Below are 23,391 nucleotides of genomic sequence, written 5' to 3'. Positions count from 1 at the left end.
GTCATATTGACCAAAAAACACTTTAAAAAACGGTAGCAAGAGACAACTTTTTTGGTACTTTCCACTTTCTGACAAGTTATATACCGTTTCCTATATTTTGGCGGGCGCTGATGACGAAAATAGAACCCATTCTGACACCCGACCTTAAGTTAAGTCCCATTAGTGAGGACGTCGAACACTTATATCCAATTTTTTGGAGATTAGGCTCATTTCTACGGTTTGACTAGGAAAGCAGCCTGCCGAAGGCAGGCTAGCACCGCAGGCCAAGGTAAGGGTTTATGCCAGGCGTGGTTTCTTGAAACTGGCCTAGCATTGTGAAGCCTGTTATGACAAGAAATGGTCTGGCGTACACCTTACCTTGCGACATCGGATCATTTTATCTACCATATCGGGACCTGATCACGAGCTATTAAAAATTGGGCTTAAGATTTGGATTGAACTCAGTTTCGACCTTCTCCCCCTCAGGAAGTTGTCGTTTCTTTGGAATGTGCCCCGGCATGAGCATATGATCAATGTTTCAAGTTGCCTTACTTATTAGAACTATCCATTCAGAAAACGCACAATCAGATCCAATGCATCAGAGATTGTGCCAATCAGAAAAAACTAACCAGGTGTTCGCCAAAGTATCAATGGATTTCCTTATCAGAAAATATCCTGATTGACCAATCAGGAATTTCCTGAATTATATCTTGATGAAATTTTCACCAGTGAGAGTCGCTGTCGCTTAGACAAAGAGTACTGAAAGTGTATAAACTCTCATTCAATTGTATATAATCGCCAATAATAGTCAAAAAACGCTGATTCATTGGGAGCTGATCCTGGTTACATGGAAAGGACAAAGGAGAGGGATTGTTTTTGTGAAATTCCCAGCCTTTACTCATTCTACTCCAAACATCACTTTCTTCTTCGGGTATCAATTTGTTTGTTACAGGATGCGGAACGTTTCGAGCACCAGGTCCACAAATCGCAGGTGGAGAAAAAGCAACCCACGTACCTTGGCACATTGCAATCTATGAAAATCGACAAAATACCGGCATTACACCTATCTGTGGGGCATCTCTTGTCAGCCCACGTTGGGCTATTACAGGTACGGCCTTCTGAAAGGTGCTTAAATTGCCCTTTATCTAAAAAAACAGGAATATTGGCGATTGAAATCATCAACTTTGGCCTGTTCCTTACACTTCATATATCCCAAATTTTATCTACACTGGCGGAAAAATTTAAGGGACACGTTTTTTAAATGACCTTTAATCTCGAGTTTCAAAGCTAGTGGGCTGCAACTTTGACACAAGTTGCCTTCAAGTGTCCTTCAGACTAAGGTGGGTCGAAAATCCCAGGATTAAACGGCGTTTGGTTTTCTTTGCAGTTAAAGACAAAAGAAAAGAGATCCCACAATGCTGAAGTGTGGTGACGTCACCTTCTATCTCTTAAGAGGCTCCAAACTTGGGTCTTTTAGTGAAAAATTGCACTTTTGGCCCTACAGAGACCAAACCAGGGATCGCCTAGGATGCGGCTATCTCGCGATGGGTGCGAACTATTTTCCTTTAAATCCCTGCAAAGTCTGGGCGATGTGGGTTAAATTATTGGTTGGGCCCGGGCATTTGTTTAAACGCTAAGACAAAATTGCAAAACACTAGAAATTGGATTTAAGGGTCTTTTGTTTGCTCAAAGGTCCCATATTCTTATACAAACGGAAAAGGCTTAAAAAAATGAAATTTTGGAAAATATATTTCTTTGTGATCAGACGAAAATTGTTACCAGGGCGAAACTTTACACATTTCGGCAAAAGCTCAAAAACACAAAAAAGTGATCTTTAGATAAATATGTATTGCCTTTGGATCCAATATGATCATACTGTTCAAAAGATCTAAAAAAAAGAAAAAATTTGGTAAATGAACTTTTGTGATTGAGCAAAAACTCGAATTGTTGCAAAATTATTATCAATCAAAGCGAAGCAAAGCCCTTGTTAGGCAAGAGATGGCCCGACGAACGCTCTCACTTTCTTCTATAAGTAACAACAAATCGAGTTTTTGTCCAACCACAAAACTTTATATACCAAAATTTTGCATTTTTTTAGATCTTTCAAACAGAATGATCATACCCTTGCAAAATGGAAAACATATGGGCACTATATGGACAAAATATATGGCCCAACATGTATTGACGACATATGTGGAAAAGATAATTTAGCAAGATACTTTTCCGATATAGATAATATGTGGCAAATATATAAATTTCATACATGGCTCTATATATGTAGGCAATATATAATGTGAATACACCATGGAGTCTGACGACCCAGAGACTTCCTTTACCATTAGCAAAGAATGTAAACTTCGCCTTGCGAGGACATCTAGTAGTGATCCTACCGCAAAGAACTTTTCGCGCTACACCCAAAAATGACGTTTAAAATTTCCGAACTGTTCCAGTAAACTTGTTGAACAGGATTTCTCGAAATTTCTTGGAGACTTAAACGCATAGAAAAGAACCTTGCCCCTGCTCAATATATGGCGTCAATATATTTTACAAGATAAAATAATGTTGAGAAATATAGCCGCCTTTCAACATCGAGTGCCAAGATTTTAAGAAAAGTTACTTGAAAAGTCTGCCCTCCTCACCCTGCCCCATCCCACGGCAGGCACCGTGTCAGATATTGAAACATACATTTCGCGAAATAATATTATATGGGTAAATACATGCATCATATATTAACGGGCACCAAGATATACCCCCATATATAAACCACGTATGGCGCAAGATAATTTGCAATATATTGAGCAAGATACAATTATATTGACAATGCATGAAACATATATGGAGTAATATATTAACACATATTTTCCATATATTTTCCGTTTTGCAAGGGTATTGGATCCAGAGGCAATTCATATTCTACAAAACATCCCTTTTTAGTGTTTTTGAGCTTTTGTTCAGATGTGTCAATTTTCGCCCTGGCAACAATTTTCGTCCGATCACAAAGTTTTATATACCAAAAAATTTCATCTTTTGAGCCCTTTTCATTTGTATAAGTACATATGTGGGACCTTTGAGCAAACAATAAACCCTTAAATCCAATTTTGAGTGTTTTGCAACTCTGTTTCAGGGGGCACACCAGTGAAAACCGTCAAATTTTTGCCTTATTTTATATTTTATCTTATTTTTCTGCTATTCATCCCGAGTCAAATGCCGCAAACCCAACCCCTAAATTCCCCTTACTTTGGCTTGTGCACATTTTTGGCCCGTCCCGTTAATTTTTTGTAAAAAAATGCCGGAGGGACGGGCATATAGCATGATCCCTGCTGTGCGTCCGTCCGTCCGTCCGTCCGTCCGAGGACTTCCCGTGGTCCGATCTTGACAAAATTTGGTATGCAGCCTCCTTGGGTGACCCTAAGAACCGCCCGGTGGCAGCAAATCCGATCCGAGCCCCGGGGGCGCTGCTGCAGGTGCATCATGGTCTACATGGGGTCGAGGAGGATTTCTGCAACGGATACAGCTAGGAGGGCATGTAGGGGTATTTTTGGAATCGGGGCGACGAAACAAAACCAACGGTGCCAGTTTCAAGCGAATCGGAGAAGTTTGGACCCGGGTTCGAATCCCTGTGGGGTATATTTTGGACATTCTTTTTGTTCAAATTTTTGCATTGTTACTGATGTTTTTGAGGGCGCTGATGACGAAAATAACATTGTTTTGACCCCAGACTCAGGTTCAAATCCCATCAGGGTTAAACATAGGCGAAATTCGCACATTCCCTGATGAACGGGACGGGCCAAAGTTGCCGATGTATATCGCTACTTTTCCTGTTATTTAGGTTGCTAAAAAGGTAATTATTTTTGCATATTTTTGACCAATTGTTGACGTTCAGGTTTTTCACTTGAACTTCAACTGCAAACCCCTTGAACCACCCAAACGCAGTTGAAAAGAGGAACATTTTGGCGCAAACTGAACTAAAATACGTCATAAGACGCATTTATAATCCGAAAAAAACACGTCAAACCTATGTTTCCACATAAATAGCTTTTTCTCAAAACACCTTTTTTGTACCTTAGTGCCACTCTCACGGGCGCAAAAATTAAGATAATTAAATGCGATTTGCGGCAAAATGTTCGCTAAACTTGCGTCTATGGTCTGAACCTCGAAAATGGCTATCCCACAAATAGGACGTGAGCTGCAGCCATGAAAGCGCAAAAAAATCGGTTGAAAAATTTGTTTCTAATTTTGCCTTTTGAAAAAACGCATTCAAAATCATTCTTTTTGCATGCCCGTGGTTCAGACCATAGCCACATGTGTCCTGTTGAGAAATTTTCAAATCCCATGCTCAAGGCTCAATCCAGAGAGGCGGAATCGTGGCAGGACTGAAGCAAGGTCGCAGAAAAATGAAGTGCACTGGCGCTCCATCTTGCCATCGCCACCTCAACCTCCCACACTGATTTTCCTTTTCTTTGACATAATCTTTAGCCGAGAATAAAATATCAATCGAATACATTCGTTACTTTTCTCAAAATGATCGTTTTTCGAAACCTCTGCATTTCCACTGGTGTGCCCCCTTAAGCGTTAAATGAAGTGCCCAGGCTTAACCAAGATGTAAACCCACAAGGCCCAGACTTTGCGGGGATATAAATGACCATATTCCGCACCCATCGCGAGATAGCCGCATCATGGGCGATCCCTGGTTTGGTCCCTGTAGGGCCAAAAAAGCCATTTTTCACCAATTGACCCTTTGGAGCCTCCAAAGAGATTAAAGGTGACGTCACCAGACCCCAGCATTGTGGGATCCCTTTTCTAATGTCTTCAACTGCAAAGAAAACCTCACGCCGTAAAATTCCGGGATTTTCGACCCACCCCACTTCAGACGCGCTTAAAGATGCACTGACGAGGTTGGACCGAGAGGGGTTGATTCACGCCCTACAAATTTGATGTGCAAAAAACGCAACTTTTGAAGCGGCCAGCCTGCCTAGGGTGGCCCACGGGAAAAAAAGTTTCACAATCGAGGAGCGCCGCTCGGAATCTTAAAGTCCGGCCAAAAAAAAATTTCCGCAATTTTTTGATTATTTTTTTTAGCATTTTTGGCTGAGCGATGGCGAAGCCCTTGCCGTGTTTGGGCGCACCAAAAACTGACTGGTCGCGCGTCTGTTTGTACTCACCAACGATTCTCAGCAAGTACAAAGTCTAAAGGTCTCATATTTCGCATTTAACGTCCCCTTAGTTTCTCCCAACACGAGGTTGTTTCAAATCATTGATTTGTATCGTTTGAAATATTCAAAACACCTTTTTGAATCAGATCATTAGCATGGTAAGGTTAGCAGCAGCTACCTACCAATTTTTCATACCTGCGGCCGCGGCTCTCAAATACGGGACGGAAGCAAAAAAGCAAATAAAACAAAATAAAGAGCAGAAGGGTTTGAAAATGGGGTTGCCTTAGTTTTTCAAAATTTTAAAATTCTAGATTGAATAAAACCCCTTTGGAGTATCAAAACAGCAAAATGGGGAGAATAGAAGTCAAAATGATTTACGTCTTTCGTTCCCCTTTCGCCCCTCCCCCGTTAGGGGAGCGTTCACAAATTACATAAGGGCCTTGAGGGGGTGAGGGGGTGGGGGTCGGGCAATCGTTACTAGGGGCTTATGTGGGGGGTTAGGGGGTCTAGAGCAAGCCTTATGTCAGGTTTCTGAAACGCGCTAAATAGACACTTCCTCCAGAGCGCCGAGTGAAGAACAAGAAGAATAACAAAAGCCGGAAACAGTCCATTAAAGTCGCCCCTTTGATCAAATTATTGGTTCCTTCGAGTTCTAAAACTTATTTAAAATTATATTAAGACGAATTTCATGATTGCGAACCGTCAAAACCCATAAATAAGACGTTTATGGGAACTGGTTCCGGTACCATTTCTTCCTCTTGTTCTTCACTCGGCGTTCTGGTGGAAGTGTCTATTGGGTTAAGGGGAATCTCAGGTCAGTGCACTTTGACACTGCATTGTAAAAGGAATGTTTTTTTATTGACCTTTTGTATTGTGGGCATCTTCTTATTTCATTTTCTCTTGTGTCATCTTCTTTTTAAAATTTTCATAGTTGAGGAAATCAGGGAAATGCATAAATAACTTGTGTTAAAATTAGCGGGCATACTTATTTTGGACTCGAGAAATACATTCTATTGCAATGCTGCAAGCTGACAAGAATGCAAAAGTACCAACATGTGTTTATTAATAGAATCAATATATGGTTGTGTATATGTTAGGGGTTCTAAGAGAGTTTAAATTGATCTTGGGTTCAAAGACACGACTCAAGTTTTTTGAGCGGTGAGTGAATTAGTTATTGGATTTAATGAGACGAAACTGGTGCTACTCAGTATTGGTTACATAAGTCAGACAAATTGACTCTATGAGACGAATCACTAGATTTGACAATAATTGGTCCCCGTTAACTGGTTTAGATCAGCCGACCCTAAACTGACACTAAAAATACAAGGTGGGTGTACGCCAGACTGTGTCCTGTCGTAACAGGCTTCGCGATACTACGCCAGTTTCGACAATCTACGCCTGGCGTATACATCTACCTTAGCCTGCGGCGCTAATCTGCCTTCGGCAGGCTGCCTTCCTTGGCAGACCGTGGAAATAGGCATGATCCCTTCAAAAAGAGCATTTAATCATCAAAATCTACACTAATGGGGCTAAACTTTCGGTCGGAGGTCTGAATGGGTTCTATTTCCGTCATCAGCAGCCTCAAAAACAATTAAAACGACATTGAACTTGACAAAAAGTTGAAAGTTCCATATAAGGTTGTCTTTTTCCTGCCGTTTTTAAAGTGTTTTTTGGCTAATATGACCGAATCGATTGAGATAGAAAGCTGAATTTTGGTGTGTAGCGAGCCAAGGATATGCCCAATGACCCTGCAAAATCTCAGCAGAATTAGTCAAGCCGTTTAGGAGAAGTAGTGCGGACACACAGACACACACACACAGAGACAGACATGAAAAACTTTTCAACCCCGCTGGAGTAACAAGCTTCGCTTTCGCTCAGCCAATTAACTGTGATAATAAATTCCAATCAATGTTGTTTTATTTACTGGTTCACGATGAAAGCATGACAAAATGTTTCATAAATATTACTTATAAAATTGTGAATTCATTAGCTAAGAAAACAAAGATATCGAATAGTGACTTAAGCATACGAGTAGCCAATAAAGCAACTCAATGCTGGCAATTAATTTTACTTGACTGAGGGATTCGCATTGGTGTGGCATCAGGAAATCGGAGACGACAGAGGGTGCTTCATGAAGACAAATAGGAATTGTAGACAGAAATTGAGCCTAAAGTATTGAATGTAGTTTTTAGTGTACTAGTCACAAAAACTACATTTATTTCAATGCCGATACTACATGTTCATCTAGAGCTACGCAGTTGTGGGCTAAACTGTCTAAGTTGAGATTTATATGTTCGCCTGTAGTTTTCATTGCGCTGACCTCAATATTGACATCTTAATTGTCCCCTGACCTGAAATTTAACCGATTTTTGGTTAATTTTTTTTTAAAATGAATTGTACAGTGATTCTTGCAGTTTTTTGAGTGCTGATAACGAAAACCACTTCCATTTTAACACCAGACCTAAATTGTCATCCCAAATGAGGTCATTTTGGACCCAAAATTTTAAGTCAGGTACGATATTGTTTCCTGCAGTTTTTGGTGTGCTAACCTCAAAAATGACTTCCAAAATTTTCCCAGACTCACACAGCCGAATTTTGACCAATTTGGGACCAAAATTTTTTAATCGACTTTCACATTGATCCCAGCAGTTTTTGGTGTTCTGATCATGAAAATCACTTCAATTTGTAGCCCCGGTCTAAAGTTCACTCAATATGAGCCCATAACCCTGGTAATTTTATTTTTTATTAAATTTAATAAAGGTCCTTATAAAAATTTATTGGAGTTTAATATGATTAAGTAAGCTTTTATAAGGGCATTCGTATAAAATTTCATAACATTTTATAAAGATCTTTATAAAATTTTATAAACACCTTTATTTAATCTTTTACATGACTGTATATAACAAGGTAGGTGTACGCCAGACCGTGTCTTGTCGTAACAGGCTTCGCGATGCTGCGCCGTTTCGACAATCCACGCCTGGCGTATACACCTACCTTGGCCTGCGGCGCTAACCTGCCTTCGGCAGGCTGCTTTCCTAGACACCCAAAAAATGGGCGTGATCCCCACAAACTACAGCATTTGGTCATCAAAATCTACACTAATGGGACCGAACTTTACGTCGGGGGTCCGAATGGATTCTATTTTCGTCATCAGCAGCGTCAAAAACATGGGAAACGACATAAAACGTGTCAAAAAGTTAGAAATACCTAAAAAGTTGTCTTTTTTCTGCCGTTTTTTTCGTGTTTTTTGACTAGTATGATCGAATGGATTGAGATAGAAAGCTGAATTTTTGTGTGTGGCGAGCCAAGGATACACCTAATGACCCTGCAAAATCTAAGCCGGATCGGCCGAGCCGTTTAGGAGGAGTAGTGCGGACACACAGACACACACACAGACAGACAGACAGACAGACAGACAGACATGAAAAACTTTTCAACCCGACTGGAGTAACAGGCTTCGCTATCGCTCAGCCAATTATATACAGCGATATGCAATCTGTATATGGTTGAATGAAGCGATAGGTCATGGATTAAGATTTATACAGGTGTGTATAAAGTTTTATAAAGGGTTTAATAAAAGTTATACAGGGTTTTACAAAGGTTTATACAGGGTACCTTATAAATTTTAATACAAGTTTGTACATTTGAATTAAAAGTTAATAAACATTTATAAATGTTTATAAGAACCTTTATAAAATTTTATTGGCTGAGCGATAGCGAAGCCTGTTACTCCAGTGGGGTTGAAAAGTTTTTTCTGTCTGTCTGTCTGTCTGTGTGTCTGTGTGTCCGCACTACTCCTCCTGAACGGCTCGGCCGATCTCGGTGAGAGTTTGCACACCTTTTTGGTATGTCCTTGGCTCGGCACACGCGAAATTTCACTGGGTTCCAAGGGTCAAGGTCGGGTTATCTGTTTATGAAGCAACTCTATCTTAAATAAAGGGGGGTCTGGGGGCGGAGCCCCCCCCCCCCAACGCAGCAAGTTAGACGTAACTGACGACGGAGAAGCCATTGCCTGCCGAAGGCAAGCTAGCGCCGCAGGCCAAGGTAGGTACGCCAGGCGCGGATTGGAGAAACAGGCAGCGAAATATCACGAAGCCGACAAGACGCGGTCTGGCGTAAACCTACCTTGTTAAAAATAAAATCACCTGAGAAGACAAAGTATATCAATTCGCATCGCTCAGCCACACTACGCGCCCAGACTAAACGGCGCGTACCCCAAGTTAGGGGTCGCTCAACTCGCTCAAAGTTTGAAGAAATAAATGAATTTCAGTAAATTATACTTTTTGGTGCTAAAATTTGAGTTTTGATCGTAGTTCATGGGTTATTTTCGCAAAGTTGTCTGGCTTGTGGCGCTCTTTACGAGGCCGTCGCATAGTTGGCGGGATGACCGAAATCAACAAGAAAAAGTCCGAATTCCAAATATTTTTCTGACGTGTCCAAACACATTTTCCTGACTGAAAAAAGCCTACTGAACCTTTATCTTTTTTTATTTACCCATACGAGTCTTCGTTTTGCGTGTGCGCCACGTCAGAGGCTGTGGTTGTGCTTTGCACGTTTTTTCATTATAACAACACTAATGTTTGCAGACGTTTTTTACCTGCACCAAAGAAGTTACAAGCAAATCCAAGTATGTCGTTCGAAAGGGCATGCCTTCGCGACTCTTAAACTGTTTTCGGAAACGCATTTAGTTGAGAAATGGCAAAACTTCGTATGTTTTAGCCAACTTTGTAAAAAAACATAAAAAAAAATTTCGCATTTGGCGTAGAAAAAAACCTAAGGTTACTCGGCACCGGCTCTGCGTGCATTCGATACGTTAAAGTGTTCACTTCAAGAGGAAAAAAATTAGCTGCGCATAGTTGCGCAAACGCAAGTTCTTAACCGAATTGTGTCAGCGCGCAGCGACAAAATAACACTATTGGACAGCAATTTGACATAGTTCACTTCATGACCGAAGTACAACTTTTTAGTTATTTACATGAAAAACTTATTTCTTTTTCAAAATTTATGTAAAACAAACAAAAACATTTTTTTTCTGCGGAGGAAAGGAAAGTTGCCCTCCGCAAGGGAAAAAATGTTTTTGTTAGTTCTATATTATTTTTGAAAAAAAAAACAAGAAATTTTTATGTTAATTACTCAATAGTTATACTTAGGTCACTTAAGGTGGCCCCACAATGGCCGCTTTTACGACGGACATCCACCGGACACCCCCCTTTGGTTTGCGATTATCGCGGTCATATAAACTTTTGGGTGACGGGAAGATGATATCGCATCACAATTGGAATAAATGAAGGCAAAACACTGCCTCTGAACCGCTAAAAGGGATAACTACACCGGGTGTCCGATGTATGTCCGGTGGATGTCCGTCAAAGAACGGCCATTGTGGGGCCACCTTAAGTTAACTATGTCAAAGAGCTGTCCGATAGTTTTTTTAAGGGGGCACACCAGTGAAAATGCAGAGGTTTCGAAAAACGATCATTCTGAGGAAAGTAACCTATGTATTCGATTGATATTTTCTTATTGGCTCAAGATTATGTCAAAGAAATGGAAAATCAGTATTGGAGGTGGCGATGGCAAGACGGAGCGCCAGTGCACTTCATTTTTCTGCGACCTTGCTTCACTCCTGCCACGATTCCGCCCCTCTGGATTGAGCCTTGAGCACGGGATTTGAAAATTTATCAACAAGACACATGTGGCTATGGCCTGAACCACGGGCATGCAAAATGAATGATTTTGAATTTGTTTTTTTTTAAAGGCAAAAATAGAAACAAATTTTTAATTCCAATTTTTTCGCGCTTTCATGGCTGCAGCTCACGTCCTATTTATGGGATGGCTTTTTTCCGAGGTTCAGACCATAGATGCAAGTTTCACGAACATTTTGCCGCAAACCGCATTCAATTATCTTTATTTTTGCGCCCGGTAGAGTGGCACAAAGGTACAAAAATGGTGTTGTGAGAAAAAGCCCTTTTGGTAAAAACGTAGATTTGACATGTTTTTTCGGATTATAAATATGTCTTATGACGTATTTTAGTTCAATTTGCGCCAAAATGTTCCTCTTTTCGATGGGTCCTATGAACAAAGACCGCTATGCTTTGCGTCGTTTCAACAAAGACCGCCATGCTTTGCATCGGTTGAACAAAGACCGATATGCATTTGAGGTTAGATCGCCCTCTCATTTCATCTTAGTAAGTTCCATAGTAGTCCGAACAAATGTGAGGTGATAGTGTGCTCATTTTGTGCATGAAACATTAGAGAATCAGAAAATTTCAAGTTCCAGTCCGCGATCTCATTACCTCAATTGAAAATCGCGTTTCTAATGGGAGAGGGAGAAGCGGCCAAAAGCATGGCGGTCTTTGTTCAACGGATGCAAAGCATGGCGGTCTTTGTTGAAACGACGCAAAGCATAGCAGTCTTTGTTCATAGGACCCATCGTTTTCAACTGCGTTTGGGTGGTTCAAGAGTTTTGTAGTTGGAGTTCAAGTGAAAAACCTAAACGTTAACAATTGGTCTAAAATATGCAACAATAATTACCTTTTTTTAGCAACTTCAAAAATGTGCACAAGCCAAAGTAAGGGGAATTTAGGGGTGGGTTTTGCGGCATTCGACTCGGGATGAATAGCAAAAAAATAAGATAAAATAAAAAAGAAGGCAAAAATTTGACCATTGTCACTGGTGTGCCCCCTTAACTTCAGAAACGTGTTTAGATTACCCTACCCCAAGAAACGAATTTTCATCCACATATCGCAAAATTTCGACTCTTTTTTGTCGGGCACAGCACGGGCACAGCACGGGCAGGTACGGGCGCATTACCCGAAGGCGGGTCGAGGCTCGAACCCGCATGCGGGCAGATGCGGGCAGATGCGGGCAAGTACATGCAAGTGCGGGCAAGTACGGGCAAGTACGGGCAGATGCGGGCAGGCACGGGCAGATGCGGGCAGACGCGGGCACATACGGGCAGATGCGACTGCATTCGGAGCGCCATGAGGTTTGAGCCCGAGACCCCTTCGTGGACGAGTTCGGAAAAGCTAAACGAGTAATCAGCAGTGGAGCAGTGCTGCCCACCTGGCTGCCCGCATCTGCCCGTACTTGCCCGTACTTGCCCGTACTTGCCCGCATCTGCCCGCATGCGGGTTCGAGCCTCGACCCGCCTTCGGGTGATGCGCCCGTACCTGCCCGTGCTGTGCCCGTGCTGTGCCCGTGCTGTGCCCGTGCTGAGCCCGTACACGCCCGTGCTGTGCCCAGATTTGCTCAGGCTGTGCCCGTAACGGGCGCGAAATTTTTTTGTCTGGGGTGATCCCAGCTGTGCGTCCGTCCCACAGTGGGACGAAACCCGAAAAAAGTGGGCGATAATTCTGGGATGCTCCGATTGTCTCCAAAATAACAACCCGGAGGTTTTGGTGGATGAAAAACTTTTTCCCGTCAAAATTTGAAAGCCAGAAACGGATGCTAGGGGCGGAGGGGCTAAACATGTGTCATGTTTGGCGCTCCGCTGTGGCATGCTCTGGTCATATATGGGAAGTTGCCAAAATTGTGGGTCCTTTTCTGTCTTTCGGCCACAGTTTCCTTTTTTTTCGAAGTATCGACATCACAATTAGTATTTAAGAAACGGGAAACTACATAATAGGGTTTTTGACAAAATGTGTCAATCACTGACAAGTTAACCTAGTTCAAGGAGTGAAATGCAGATTTGGCCGATTAGTCTCTCTGGGTTGTTGGATCCTACACAGACAACAAGCTAGGGCCCGCCCTTCCGTCGAACCGAGTTGCCAGCTCCGCTTCGCTGCGCCGGCAACTCGGTTCGACAGGGGGCCGGCCCAGCTTGGCCTGCCGGCGGCCTTTCCTCGGGCCTTCGGCCCTCGCATCAGACCCAACTTGGCCAGTCGAAGGCCCGGGCCTTCGGCCCGCTCGCATTACACACCCCGTGAGCGGGTAAAGCAAAGTTATCGATGTACCATCGTGACTTAGGCCCACCCTTCTATTCACAATATGCAAAAGTCCTTACACTCTTTACTCCAACTGTCCTTAGAATATGCCCATTTCATTTGTCACTTAGCCCTCATTCCGAAAATACCCATATTTGCCATGCTACTGCAACTCCTTGCAATAGAGGCACAGCAGAAGCGCAAAACGAGTCCGTCGCACTTTTTTCCCCCATAACTCATGAAGGCGGGCTCCTGGACCCCCCTTCCGACCCCTCATTGAAGAGGTCTTGCCAAGACCTATCGAAAACTTAAGTAAAAATTTTCAGTCGGTCGACCCCCTTTTTTCAGGATCCTGATGTGACTAATAGACGAAGTCGGGCTCCTGGACCCCCTTTCCGACCCCTCGTTGAAAAGGTCTTGCTGAGACCAATCGAAATCTGCAATAATTTTTTTTAGTCGGTCGACCCCCTTTTTTGAAGATCCTGATCTGGCCAACTTGTAAAAGCGGCCGATGGGGTCGGGACCAGGTCCATTCATCTTGTCTCGTCGCCCCGATTCCAAAAATACCCCTATGTGCCCTGCTATCACCAATAATGGCGGAAATCCCCCTCCCGCTCATGTAAACCATGATGCACCTGCAGCAGCCCTTGTGCGACCCGGACGGGATTTGCACCACCGGATTATTTGTTTGGACGGTACTCCTGAAGTACCCTCCAAATCTGGTTACTCTAGCTCAACTCCTTCCTTGTACACAGACACCAACAACGACAACAACGACAACAACGACAACAACGACAACAACACACAGACACAAAGGCAAATGCATAGGCCCCCCCTATTTTTTGAATAGAAGGGCGGGCCAAAAACGTTCACAAAATGGCGCTGACCATAGTTTTCCTATCTTCGGTCCAGACTTTAATTTATCAAAAATCGAAATTTTACGGGGAAACTTGGGACAGTCTTTTCCTCATGTTTCCAGCAGTCTTAGCCTTCTAGGAGTTGACTGTCTCGGTCCCTGACATACCTTTAACTTCGGATTTTTCGCCGATGATGGAAAGAAAGTCCTTGCTCTGCAGTTTTGCCTTCTGGTAATCCATATTTTTGAAATTTTCAGAAATTGCTTGGATAATACCAGTAGAAAAGAGAGTTCCACGTAGAGCCCTAGATAAAGTCCAATATCGGTCCTACAAGAGTTCCTGGGCCTGGATTTTTGGTCTACCTGTTGTGACTTAAATTTATTACATCCATTAACATGAATAGATGCATGGGAATGTAGCTGGTTACCTACTGTCCCAAGTTAACCCTGGTCATGGGGTAACTTGGGACACTCTTTCGAGACCGCCGGGAAACGATATAATCGAGGCAAATAAACCAGACAAGCATGAAATCAAGGGGAAAGGGTCAAACTTTAACATAGTTGGGATCAATTGGTCTGGGTTGAGAATGTTGCCTCTGGCGTTCAAAAATCATGAAAAAGTGTCCCAAGTTACCCCCGTTGACGGCAGAGAGGTAAAACGAACCTTATTGCTGAATTCTCGCGAAACTTTGGATTTGGGGGTTTCATTGGTAGTGAAAATCATTTCTGTGGAGATAAAAAGACAAAATATATACCCAGGAGACGACCTAACGCGCCTCTTGTGCCGCGTATTGATACTGGCTGCACCTGAGGCCTGCGTAACGATGCATGTCTTGGCGTAACAGCATGACCAGGGAAGTTGTTGAATCACTATCGGTGGCAGCCCAAAACGATGGCTGGTGTGGTACAGTGTCTGGCAGAGCTAGCTGAAGTAGTCAGCGCGCTTAGCGCCTCTGCCTTCCTCTGTCGAGGGCGTGGTGCGGTGGCGGTGTCGGCGGCGGCGTGGCGCGGCGAGACGAAGTCGCATGTATGACGTCGATTTAAAGGAAAACGGCATCGAACGGCATCGCTGGACGAAATGGACATGAATGTGGGGTCACCATCCTATCTCACCACGGTGCCCGACCGGTTCGCAAATGTTCACAACTCGACTTATCTCTCGTCAAAAAAAGTCGCAGACGACGATTTTCGCAAACATTTGAAGACCCGCAGTTTTCACAATTTCGTTTGAAACCAATTCCAATGAATTGACTGTACAGCTTGATTTTTTGCCTTTCCTAAATCAAATAAAACATGTTATTTTGCTCTGCAACAGCGATAGGAGTGGTCTTTCTTACGCGACCCCCGCCAAATTTTTAATTTTCTCGCAAAATTGCCATACTTTGAGGTCCCTTTACGGCAAGAAGTAGTTATTTGAGGTGCCAATATTGTTCGTAAGCGTATAGAATGGTCCATTCTGGGTTCAAAACGTCGGTCCCATCCCTCTAGGACAAAAACGGCGAAATCAGACTTATGTGTGACTTTTTCCGGTTTCGCCCCATTGTGCGCCGCAGGCGAAGCAAGGTACGCCAGGCGTGGATTGGAGGAACAGGCAGCGAGACATCGCGAAGCCTGTTACGACAAGACACGGTCTGGCGTAAACCTACCTTGTTTAGTAATTTGTTTAAATTTAAAAGGTTTGCCTGATGACGCGACATCAAACTTCAAAGATTTTTTTTATCCTAGTGTTCTTTACTTGGCTTTGTTTCTTCATGTTCCAGCCGCTCACTGTTTTTCCTACGTGCAGATACGTTCTCCAATAAATCCTGATAGATTTCAAGCTGCTGCGGCGAAGTACCGTTCAGACTGGAACTTCCAGGAAAGTTTTGCACAAAGGAGCAAGGTACGCAAAACATTGACCTTTTCACAATTCACCTTTAAACTTTGAACTAACGCTCGAAACACAGTGCAAAACGTGCTCAGTTGCTGATCTCTTATCTCCAGTGTTTGAGTGTATGCACTCACGAATTACAAATGGATGTCTCTTTCAACATTATCTTTTTCAGATTCTGGATATAAAGATTCCCCAAAATTACTACGGTGACTGGAATAAATACCAAAGTGACATTGCTCTAATTAACGTTAACTTTGAGTTGAGTGAGTTCGTCCAGCCAGTGTGCATCCGTTGGGATAAATCAAGTGCCCCCTCTGATGTGTGGGTAAGTTTCATTAAATGTAAGCTTGATTTTTTTAGGTATTGTATTTTGGGGAAACCTGAATCAATATGCCGCGCCTTATAGTGCCGTGTGTTTTTGACTCTTTTTACCAACCTGGTGATGCTCATTTGAACAAAATGTCAAAACCTGCGACATGGATTTTTCCTATGCCTTTTTTGTTTGTTTTTGCCGTATGTTGTCATGTATTAGTGTAACGAAAACTAAGAAAAGTGTTCCCTTACAATGGCCGGGAGTATAAAGGATAGATTTCAGCCAAAATTTTCATCCTTTATTTTGCAAAAATGCAAAAGGCAGGCAACCCATCGGGCTTCAATTTTAATTTTTTCGCTTTTTTCATGATTCAGCTGATCAGATTGGTTAAGCTTGTGTTTTTGATCAATCTCTAACCCAGCAAATCGAATCCGACCCGCCGAATCACGCAGTAAAAGAATCACTGACATCGAAGCCCGATGGGTGCCTACCTTTAGAGAGCGTTTTCCGGCAGGGTGGTGAGCAGGAGTTCGAAACTTGCGCTAACTGTCTGGAAACGCGTGATTCTGAATTTAATTCTGAATTTCAAGGTGTCTGACAAGGAGGCCTTGGCGCATCCAATGCCGCGGTCGGCATAGCAGTAGCCCCACTAGTTCAGCCCCTACAAGGGCGCAAACACAGGTGTTGTTTTTTCGTCGAAACACAGTTTTTAGGCTAAAAATTGTGAAGAGACCTTAATTCAAGGGCCTAAAAGCATGTACCCGATGGCTTTAGCTGTCTGGAAGACCAACCCCGCGGCGCGGCTGTTTTTAACCCCTTCGCATGGGGGTTGTGCACTCCTAACTTAGGGGTGTCTTTTCGTGGTTCGAAGGGCAGCTATCGACATGGTACCTTTTCGACGCTGTGAAGGGTGGTGTCTCCCAAAACCCTGCTGTGTTTCACCCCCATCCGAAAAGCAGAAATTCCTCAAATCGCAGGGGGTTGAAAGGGGGTTAAGCGTTTCGGCCTCTCCGAGGGTGACAACGGGGTGCACAGGCTCAGACGCGGTATCCTCTTGATCAGGGTAACCAAGAGGATGACGCCAGCTTGATCTCAGGGCTGTTCCTCAAGAATTGTGGATTTTGAACACACTTAATGTTTATGTAAAATTTTGTACGTGCCACTTGCACGATTTTGTGCAAGTTGCATGTGCAAGTTTTTCCGATTGTCCAATTCCGTTAAACATTCGATTCGAGACCGAAAAGAAATAACCCCTCCTTTTTGCGTTTTGTCCTGAGACGATTTTAAAAATAGGCTCAAAAGCAAAATTGGTTTTTAACCCGTTTTAAGCACCAAAGTTGTTATAACAATCACAGTTTTTGTAGGATTTTCAAAACTGAGAGGGGAAAATGTTCGGTTTTTGACGGCAAACAAGTTACATCTTCACCAATTTTTTGTCAGACTTCGTCCTTGGTATGCTGCTAGCGATTTTTGCTCAAAAAAACACATATTGTTCACTATTTGGAGATATTTCTCTTGTTTCGGACGGCCGAGGTGGGTCCCTTTCCACTTTCTCCACTTGCGGACATCTCTTTGGAAGTCCTACTTACTCCGTTCGGCATGTATTTTGATGCTGTTTTGCGTGATTTCTTCACACATCGTCTGCCGACTGCAGTTTTGACGCTTTCCGCGTCAAAAGTCAGTCCTGCCGCGGCGCCCTGCAGAGGCAAAGCGCGTGGTTTCCCCTCACTAAGAGGGCAAGAGGACGCGCGCTGGGTTTTTCCCTGCACCCCAAGTCACTTTCGCTTTACGGAGCCCCACGGAGGCGAAGCGCGCAGTTGCCCCTTACAGGGGGCACGGAGGCACGGGGGGCGGCGAGGGTGGTCCCAAAAAAATAAAAGTTTTTCCTATCGTCCAATTCCGCTCAGAAATCGATTCTAAATCGAAAATAACAGGAGAAGGCGCGATATACATCAACAACTTTGGCCCGTCCCGTGCATTAAGAAATGTGTGAAATTCGCCTTTGTTGGCTGAGCGATAGCGAAGCCCTTGCCGTGTTTGGGCGCTCCAAAAAGTGACTGGTCGTGCGTCTGTCTGTCTGTCCCTCTGTCTCTCTGTATGTAAACACTCACGTTTCTCAGCAACTACTGAACGAATAGTGTCCAAATTTCACACCTGATGTCTCCTAAACATCCTACAGAGGGAGTTTATCTCAAATTAACAATTATCATCGTTCGAATTATTTAAAACATCATTTTGAACTAGGTCATTAGCGTGGTTAGGTTGGTAGCAGCGTGCGGCGAACCAATTTCTCATATCGGCTGCCGCGCTTGCAAGCCGTCTGCAAGACGGGACGACACTGATGCAAATAAACAAACTAAAAAGCAAGGGGGTTCTCAAATAGGTACTGAGATAGTTTTTTAACATTCTAGAATGATTGAAACCCTTCCGGAGTGTCAACAGAGGAAATTCGGAAACTAAATGTGAGAATGGTTTACGTGTTTCGTTCCCCTCTCCCCCCTCCTCCGTCACAGGGGAATCTTCCCTCAGGTCAGAGCACTGAGTGTAGTTGTGGATTGTAAATAGAATGTTTTCTTTGCCTTTGTGTGCATCTACTGATTTCTCTCTGACACTATCCTTATTTTTAAATTTCATAGTAAATCAAATCAGGTAAATGCATGAATGGGTGATTCCGTGCGTAGGGGGTCATTTTGGATGTACCAAATGTCCTTTTTTAAAGTTCAACTTTAGGGGCTAAATTTGGTGTAGATGGCATACATAGTACCCCACAGTACCCCTCTGAGCGTGGCAGCGCTACAAGTTGACTTTTAATTTCACCCCCTATGAAATACGGCGGAACTTACAGAAAAAATGACGGAATTTACAGATTACGGAATTAACAAAGCGAAGTGTTTAGTCTCCTGACCCGCTGGGTTACAAGATAGGCAAAAACTGTTAACGGTGTCATTTTGAGCATCCAAAATAGCGTTTTTCAGCGCAGGTTGTGGGAACTTTCTCCCTCAGATGGAGGAGCTACGGCCCGAAACGGAATTTACATCTATTTGTACACCCTTACCGTTTTGAACAATTCTGACGGCCTGGAAGCGTCGTTTGACCGCCCCAGGTCCCGCGGGCATGGGTTTCTGGAAGCGTTTTTTATGTTCTTTCGATCCCAAGTGGTCGCGAGGTTCTTAAACGAAAAGGAACCCCAGTAGACCGTCAGTTGTGAAAGCAGCATAGGTGACATGGTCACGCGGTGGACATTTTCCCATAGGCTGTTTCGGGTTCAACCAGTGATGATACAAAGGTCATTTTCCGTAATTTTGCGAAGAATAAGTCAGGGAAGAGAGTGAAATAGCCTGTTTTCTTTTGATGTGGCTGAGTCATATACTACAGCATGGCAATGTTGTCTTATAGGTGTTGGTGACCATGACGGAACTTACAAAACGACACTTTAGCAGCTTACGAAACCTAGAAAAACAAAAGTTAGATTGACTTATCCACATGAGGACATGGTCTTCGTTTAGTAAAACGAATTTGAGTTGCCCAAGCTACCAAATCAACCTCAGTTCAGGCGCAAGGCCCCGGTGACCTGGAATGACCCCCTACGCACGGAATCACCCGAATAACTTCTGTTGAAATTAGAAGACATGTTAGCAGTCTTGGTTTGTCTCGGGGAAATGACATTCTATTGCAATGCTGCAAGCTAACATAAATATTCTAGTACTTACATCTATTGATTCAAAGAATCCATAAATAGATGTATTTTGTGCAATAAAGAATCCATATATTTAGTGCTTACAAATTTTGAACTGATATTGGGTTCAATGAGACGATTCAGGTTTTGAGCGGTGGGTGACTTGGTTATAGCATTTAAGGGGGCACACCAGTGAAAATGCAGAGGTCTCGAAAAACGATCATTCTGAGAAAAGTAACTAATGTATTTGATTGATATTTTATTCTTGGCTTAAAATTATACCAAAGAAAAGAAAAATCAGTATGGGGGGGCGGGGTGGCGATGGCAAGACGGAGCGCCAGTGCACTACATTTTTCTGCGACCTTGCCACACTCGTGCCACGATTCCGCCTCTTTGCATTGAGCCTCGAGCACGGGATTTGAAAATTTCTCAACAGGACACATGTGGCTATGGTCTGAACCACGGGCATGCCAAAAAAATGATTTTGAATTTGGTTTTTCAAAAGGCAAAAATAGAAACAAATTTTTTTACCAATTTTTTCGCGCTTTCATGGCTGCTGCTCACGTCTTTTATATCGGATGGCCATTTCCGAGGTTCAGACCATAGACGCAAGTTAAACGAACATTTTGCCGCAAACCGCATTTAATTATCTCAATTTTTGCGCCCGTGAGAGTGGCACAAAGGTACAGAACAGGTGTTTTGAGAAAAAGCCCTAAAAGTAGAAACATAGATTTAACGTGTTTTTTCCGGATTAAAAATGCGCCTTTTGACGTATTTTAGTTCCGTTTGCGCCAAAATGTTCCTTTTTTCAACTGCGTTTGGGTGGTTCAGGGGTTTTATAATTGAACTTCGAGTGAAAAACCTTAACGTCAACAATTGGTCTAAAATATGCAAAAAAAATTACTATTTAGCGAATTCAAAAAATGTGCCCAAACCGAAGTAATTGGAATTTTGCGGTGGGGTTTGCGGCGTTCGACTCGGAATGAAAAGCAGAAAAATAAGATGAAATAAAAAAAGAAGGCCAAAATTTGACGATTTTCACTGGTGTGCCCCCTTAATAGGACGATTCCTTTCACTTCACCAAAGCTTGTGTCCGACAACTGGAACTAAGTATTGGTTATGATTTAAAAGCTGGCTTTCTGAATGTAAGCCCAATGTTAATACAGTACTGTATTCTTTTACTCTAAAGATAAAATATCACAAGGCATGAATAAGGTAAATTAAGTCGGCGTATGGAGCAACAAGTGGCCTCTGCATTTGACTTCATGAGACGATTCACTGAATTTGACAAAACTTGTTCTCCGTCGCATGCTTTAGATCAGCCTGCCCTAAACTGCACAGTGCGGCCAAAAGGTGAAAAGTGCGACATGGCCCTTTCTGCGGTTTTATCGATTTATAAGGACAAGGGATTATAGTTTATGGTGGAAAAAGTGGTTTCTGATCAAAACCTGGTCATTTAAGGGTCAAAAACTATAAAAAAAAACTCAAAAAATGCCCCTAAACGCCCCCAAATTCCACCATTTTTGACTCGTTTTTTGGCTGTCATAACTACAATTTTGCGAATCCGAAACTTTTTTTGGCAGATTCTGAAAGCTAAGAATGAGACCTACAAGTTGGTCTCTGGGGTCGACACTGTAGCGAGATCGGCTATTCGAGATATTTTGCCTCAAAAATTTTTACATTTCATCATTTCCACTAAAAATGCCAGTTTTTACTCGTTTTATGGCTTATGTAAGAGCAGTTTTGTGAATCCGAAACTTTTCTGGACAGATTCTAAAAGCTAAGAATGAGAACTACAAATTTGCTTAAGGGGTCCACACTGTAGCAAGATCGGGTACTCAAGATATTTGGCCTCAAAGATTTTTATAATTCATCATTTCCACTAAAATGTCAGTTTTAACGAGGATTGTACAAATTACAACGAGGCCTGGGCTGCACTGCACTCGTCATGCTGGTTCTGTTGTGCTTTGTACAACAAGTCTCATACTTTCAAAAAACAATAAATACCGATAAAAAAATTTCCAGTATATTTTGTAGGTTTGTTGTGGTTTTTGGCCTGTCCCGTGTATTTTGTGTAAAATAACAGGAAAAGTAGCGATATACATCGGCAACTTTGGCCCGTCCCGTTTATCAGGGAATGTGCGAATTTCGCCTCTGTTTAACCCTGACGGGATTTAAATCTGAGTCTGGGTCAAAATAAATGTTATTTTCTTCATCAGCGCCCTCAAAAACATAAGAAACAATGCAAAAACTCGAATAAAAAGAGTGTCCAAAATATACCCCACTGGGATTTGAACCCGGGTCCAAACTTCTCCGATTCGCTTGAAACTGGCACCGTTGGTTTTGTTTCGTCGCCCCGATTCCAAAAATACTCCTACATGCCCTCCTAGCTGTATCCGTTGCCGAAATCCTCCTCGACCCCATGTAGACCATGATGCACCTGCAGCAGCGCCCCCGGGGCTCGGATCGGATTTGCTGCCACCGGGCGGTTCTAAGGGTCACCCAAGGAGGCTGCATACCAAATTTGGTCAAGATCGGACCACGGGAAGTCCTCGGACGGACGGACGGACGGACGGACGGACGGACGGACGCACGCACAGCAGGGATCCCAAAAAAATACTCCCCTCCGCACGACTGAGTGATTGAGTGACATACAACTTTTAACCACAGCGAAAACTGCCCGATCGATTTTCTTCGCCTAAGAGTCAAACGATTCGTCATTTCAACAATTGGGAAGCAAAAAAATACTAGAATTACTTTTTCTCAACCTTTTGCCTGCTAAACGCGGAAAACTCATTCCCATAAGGCCTGCAGTGAGTGGGTGGGGAAAATGCCGCGCCCCCGCCGGCACCGCGACTCGCCGATCGCACTTTCACCAAGAAGGATGCGTCTTAGATGGGTCATCAAAGCGTACGCGCCCTCGAATTTAATTTTCTATCTGCTGAATTGTCCCGTCTCGCGACCCACCGTTCTTCAGCTTTGACCTTTTCCTCCTTTAAAAGCGGCAGAATTTTCACTACTTTTTCTTTCCGTGGCTGGTTTGGATTACAAGACGACTTCGAGATACCTCATCAAAGCGTACGCTACCCATCATTTTCGCGAGGAACATTTGCTCTTATTACTTTTTCTGTAGGACGAACGGTTCTTGAGATTTCGACTCCCCTGGTTGCCTACTCGCGGGGGCTCTTACTTTTCATGCGAAATCTTTCAAGCGGGTCGGCTAACTTTATTTTGTAAAAATGGATTTGGTTCTTCGACCGTCATTCAAGAACCATCAGTTCTCTAAATTTTCCACCTCACTGGTTGCCTACTTGTCAGGGGCACTCAATTTGTGCACAAGACTGCTGTTCCAGAGCGGTCAGAAAAATTCAATATGACTCTTCTTTGATAAGGAATGTTTTGAGTCGATTACTTCTAGCGCAATGGTTAGAGATAAAAGATTACGATTCACAAGATGCTACTTTGCAGGGGCGCTCAATTCATGTTCGAGATTCTCCAAGGTGGGCAGACAAATACACTGTGAATCCCCGTTTTCAGGTCACGGCCCCCCACCGGGGGGGGGGGGGCGGGCCCCCCCCCCAACTTTTCCAAAAAAAAAACCCCCCCACACGGGGATTTTTAC

The 23,391-nt window shown here is 43.2% G+C and overlaps 1 protein-coding gene across 1 annotated transcript in view; it reads left to right on the top strand.

The window, feature by feature from the left end:
* Window positions 1–931: 931 nt before the first annotated feature.
* The window catches only part of LOC117642716 (modular serine protease-like), a gene marked incomplete at its 5' end in the record, with an annotated part of 72,546 nt that continues 50,086 nt past the window's right edge, over window positions 932–23,391 (top strand). The window contains 3 exon segments of the mRNA XM_034381177.1: window positions 932–1,087; window positions 15,668–15,789; window positions 15,953–16,105. Of these exon segments, the coding sequence (XP_034237068.1) occupies window positions 932–1,087; window positions 15,668–15,789; window positions 15,953–16,105 (431 nt within the window).

Source organism: Thrips palmi, unplaced genomic scaffold, assembly GCF_012932325.1.
Source record: "Thrips palmi isolate BJ-2018 unplaced genomic scaffold, TpBJ-2018v1 HiC_scaffold_16, whole genome shotgun sequence".
In the NCBI taxonomy this organism is placed as follows: Eukaryota; Metazoa; Arthropoda; class Insecta; order Thysanoptera; family Thripidae; genus Thrips; species Thrips palmi.
Note: the sequence above shows the minus strand (reverse complement) of the source record. Positions and strands in the feature narration are given on the sequence as shown.